General features: G+C 45.7%; 1 protein-coding gene across 1 annotated transcript; it reads right to left on the reverse strand.

The window, feature by feature from the left end:
* Window positions 1–1,242: 1,242 nt before the first annotated feature.
* Window positions 1,243–4,084, reverse strand: LOC142576689 (uncharacterized). The gene is made up of 4 exons (XM_075686921.1): window positions 3,756–4,084; window positions 2,575–2,609; window positions 1,699–1,773; window positions 1,243–1,630 (listed from the first exon to the last, which is right to left on the reverse strand). The coding sequence occupies exons 1-4, from the start codon at window positions 3,955–3,957 to the stop codon at window positions 1,580–1,582; spliced, it is 363 nt and encodes a 120-aa protein (XP_075543036.1). The 5' UTR covers window positions 3,958–4,084; the 3' UTR covers window positions 1,243–1,579.
* Window positions 4,085–4,984: the final 900 nt, after the last annotated feature.

Consider the following 4,984-nt stretch of genomic DNA (forward strand, 5'->3'; position numbering starts at 1 on the left):
TTTGGGCTTTATAAGTTGGTTCTTTATTCTATGTTGCGGGACGGTGCGGGTGTGGTCCATGTTGGCTGTACAGGTGGCAGTTATGCAACCGAGGGATGATCCTGTTGAAGTTTGCGGTGATATGCGGTTTTCAGCGGTCACGCCTGTGGCAGGAGTGTCACTCGACGAGGTTACGAGCTCGGAGCTGTGTCAGATTCCTCGTTGGCGTTCCGTAATTCTCTTCGCACGGGCGCGGTATGTTGCAAAAGCCGCTTTCGCGATCTATCGTCGCGACGATAGATCGGGTTTCTTTATTATTATAAGTACTGATCCAGCTGCAGGGCACATGTAACCGACAAACGGAAGTCTCAGGAGAGCACCTGAGATTATAATAAAGCAGGCGGCGCAGGAACTCCAGGGCACCCAAGGGACAGTGGGGGGATCAAAGCTCGAAGCAGAACGGTACGTAGGTTGGGGCCGCCGAGGCAGGTGTGTGCCACGGACAGCTCCCCTGGCACGCGCAGCAGAGCCTCGCAAGGTCGAGATACTTTAAAAGACGCCTGCGCCCATGATCTTTCTTTTGCCTCGGTGCAGTGAGCACGATTAACGAGAATAATATGGGGGGCGTCCGGTGCAGTCGCGAATGCGTCATGACAAATGTAGCTCGCGTCGCCTGGCGTGTGTAGTAATATCAGAGTTGGTTGTATGAACTTTATGCATAATACGCTTTGTTACGGTACCTTAACGGAATGGGACTAGAGGACGGTGTTGGTACATTATATCGTACCGCCCTAATCCTATACCCCCCACTACAAACACACACACACGCCCGTTTTTTTTAATGTATGCATACAATTCCTTGCCATGACGGGTCACAGACTCCTATATTTTTGAAAAATAGAGGAGGCTGTGGACGGATTGACCAGTTCAAGTTGTCAACTAGTCAGTAACTGTCATGGGAATCACTGTAATAAATACAATTCCACGATCGGATTGTTTACTTTCATTTTTTGTTGTAACACTGAGGACTACATGGAACTTTATTTTGTATATGTGAGAGAAGTATGTGGATATCACGAGCTTAAGCCAATGTGCGATACACAGACAAAGCAGCTGCTACAACATGAACTGCATTGAGGGCCACACAACACATACGTAATTAAAGGTGCAAAATATAGGGGGAAGCTTCAAAATACGCTCTGTAGCACTGCAAAGTATAACATATATTGTATGTGTACAATAAATGTTCAAAAGAACAATGCATCAACGTCCCATTTGCCTTCAAGTTTATTATCAAGTTCAAGTTTACTAAAGTTTATTATGAGCATATGTACAACAGGAATCTACTGACACACCCGCAGTCAAGGTGGCTGTTCGAGGTGTGCTGGCTGTCTCAGTGTAAGAAAAAGAAATTGGGTGAATGTCGACACCAGTACCACTGCTTGTTGCCTCTGACCTGCATGTGCCTCCGCGGCATTTTTGTGCACAAGTGTGCTGGCGTGGCGAGGCGTAGGAGTCATTCGAGAGAAAGAGTATCGTTTACATGGAGAAGTGGCTGATCACATTGCTTGTCGCTTTCCCTCAAATGTTTCCTTGGCGACTAGGGTGACACATCCGCAGTCAAGGTGGCTGTTCGAGGTGTCCTGGCTGCCTAAACGAAAGAAAAAGAAAGAAATTAGATGAATGTCGATACCAGTGCTATTGCTTCTTGCCTCTTACCTGCATTTGCCTCCACGGCCTCTTGGCTTGCGGAGTCTGTATGAGGGAGCTGCTGGGGCTAGGCGTAGGCATTGTCTAAGCAAAAAGAAAAGGCCATTCAAATGGGAAATTATTGAAATCAATGCAGTTATGTCTGCTTCTTGCACTCTTCTTGCCCAAAAATTTTCAAACATAGTGTCCAGTACACACCAGGACTTTGACTGCTTCTGCTTTTTACCAGCAGGTGTTGCTGCGAGATCCTTAGTATGGCTGCGTGCAGCATTGTAACACTTGGTGGAGGCACTTGAAGTGGTAGCCAAAAATATAAAGAATCATCCTTGTCTGCACGAATGCTTTCAATTTCTAAATGCAGTGGTAACTATCACTATTGGTGCAAGGCCCCCCACATCTATGCGGCAATTGCCATAGCTCGAAACTGAATTTTTCCTTTAGTGTTTCACAAGACGTCTGATATGTCCACATTAGATGTGATGTGTTTGTTTTTATTTATCCCAGTGTGGATAGAGCATCATTAAATTGTTTTTTATTTTTGCGTGTCTTGTTTTTTGGTTTATTTCTGAATTTATCAAGCAGCAGTCTCATGATGCGAAAGTGACTCATGTAATGGCAATCAGCTTTTGTTTTGCAGAAAAACAATGCATTTCCTGAACCATTGTTTGACATCCCCTCACTCGCATAATTTTGCAGAGTATTCTACCTATACTGACTTGCTTGACCTCCACTAAAGAGTTTTGCATTTTGAAATAGCATTCTTTCCTTAAAATCATTCAACACTTCTCATAATTTCTGTACCTTGGGCTTCTGATACTCCGAATTCACCATTTTTGCTTGTTTCTGACTAGAAATGTATTCTTTAATTTAGAGCTTAAATTTTACCTTTGGAACACACGGAAGGGCTTGCCATTGCATATCTACATAAAAGGGAAACATGTTTCATTAAACATTTGCAAAATCCAATTGAAGATTTATGAATGCAGCTTGCAGTGTGATTTTACTGAATGAGCCATAAAAGTAACTCACCTCACTTGGTAAATTAAAGCACATATTAGTGTGATGTACAAGATATGTTACACTAACGTGGTGGGTTCTCTTGCTTATACAGCAAAATAATCGGTGCGCGAGAAAAAAATTATTTTTGCATACCCCTTTTACACACTGATTTAAGGAAAATGAGCTGGAGCTGTCCACATGATCTACTTATTTTACCTGCGAGTATGGTCAACAAAAATGTGTCCCAGCTGCTTAGTGGTATTTGAGATTATGTCAGTATTGCATATGTGCCTGTTGTCTAAAATAATTGAATTTTGAAAATGCTCGCAGGGATCTGATGTGAATATCTGCAGTTTATGGATACATGTAAAAGACTCAGCATCAAGTGCAAGTGAACGGTCCCGCAGGCGCGGAGTCGATCATGCAAATAGATTCGCTGCACAAATTTGTGACCAGAAAATATATGCCACATGAAATGGCATGCAAGGAAGTGTTGAAAATAATGCACAGTTAATAAAACGCCTACGCTATTAATATGTGGGTTGCTGCACTCGTTATGCAAAACGGAGGTGAGGCGTGCAGACAGGACACAAGAGTAGAGAAGTGGACAACACGAGCGCCGCCCACTTGTCTACTCTTGTGTCCTGTCTGCACGCCTCACCTCTGTTTTGCATAATGAATCCTTACCAACTAGCTCAGCTTTCTGTCGTTCTAAGTCTCGATGCACTCGATTTCGTCCGCATTAGGCACTCGCCTCTTGATTACTTCGTGGCACAGAAATACTCGGCATCACACTGTTTTTCTGCTGTGGCCTTTGTAGAAGCATGATTGTTCAAAGTGCAACAATTAAACACATTCTATGAGTTGCTTGTGGCTTCGCCAGCACAATTCCGGTGCGCTGGTCCGCCTGTCCAACAATTTCCTACTGAAGGGAAAACTGCAAATAAAAACACCGCTCCGCATGTAGAAAAATGCTCTACTGTGACGCTTCTCAAAGGTTGTGATGTACCACAAGAGCTGCATACTCGCGTGATAGTCTCAACAAGGAGATACATTCGTTTACTTACATGTGACGGTATATGCCAGAGCACTTCGGGGCTTCGGTGGCACATAAGGCACGAGTGTGCCATAGCGTCCGCTGTCGACGCGCGATCGCATGTCAAACCTAAACTGTGCGAAACTACTACGCATCCAAAAAACAGATTCGAAACCGAAATTCGCGTCATCTTTTATTGCATGAATGCGTACATCGTGATTTACATAAGTCATGGACTTAGCGATCGCTTTCTGTAAACTTAATATTGACGTACCACCTTCATAAAGCCATCAGGTATGCGTTTTTAGATGACAAATCATAAGGTGACCTGTACTTGTTTTCAGCTCTTTCAATAGTAATTGCGCTGGCCACATTGACCAGTAGCAACAGGGCGGCGCCCTAGAGGTTCCCACTTTTCCGGCCTAGCTTTTCCTCTAGAGTTGTTATACTAACTCTATGGCTAAAACGACCATACTGTGCAAAACCCCGTTTCCGTTTCCTGTTGTACAGCGCCGCCTGTGGTCACATACTTTAATTCACGACGCCACCGCTACGCTTATTTCCGTAGCACTGTGGAAGGTACAGTTTCCCTTCTCTAAGTTTGTATAGGTGTTCTGTGCCTCCATGCTGCAGCTGCGCGCCGCTGCCGCGAGGGGCGCTCGCTGTACGTGATGTCATGCCAGCTGTGGAAAAAAGCGCCCCCCCCCCCCCCGCCCCTACTCGGCTCGTCGCGATCGTCCCAGCGAATCCTGCACGCGCCGCTGCCGTGAGGGAGGCGCTCACTCTACGTGACGTCATGCCAGCTGTGGAAAAGCGGCCCCCCAATTCGGCTCGTCGCAGTCGTCCCAGCGAATCCTCTACGGTATGTCGGATGACGTGTATAAGGTGAAGCTGCAACGATGTGCTGCAGCTAAGAAGCGGTGGCGTGCGGAAGAAACGGATGAAGAGCGGGAACAAAGTTTAGCTAAGCGGCGTGCATATTACGCAGCCAGGCGAATGCATTCAACATCTCTTGATCTGGGTGCATCTACAAGTATCATGCATGCTCTCAATGCTGATGCGACTTTGGCGACACCTGATCGTTCGACAGCAAGCCTTATGGATGCTTTAAATGGCGACGAGACTGCATCTACACGTTCGACGAGCAGTATGGAACTCTACAACCTGAACAGAAGATTGCTTTCGCAATCCATTAGCTAAGCCTCTGCCATATTTTGCATGTGCGCCACCATGGATGGATGGATGGATGGAGCATCCCCT

The sequence above is a fragment of the Dermacentor variabilis genome, chromosome 3 (genome assembly GCF_050947875.1).
Source record: "Dermacentor variabilis isolate Ectoservices chromosome 3, ASM5094787v1, whole genome shotgun sequence".
NCBI classification, from domain to species: Eukaryota; Metazoa; Arthropoda; class Arachnida; order Ixodida; family Ixodidae; genus Dermacentor; species Dermacentor variabilis.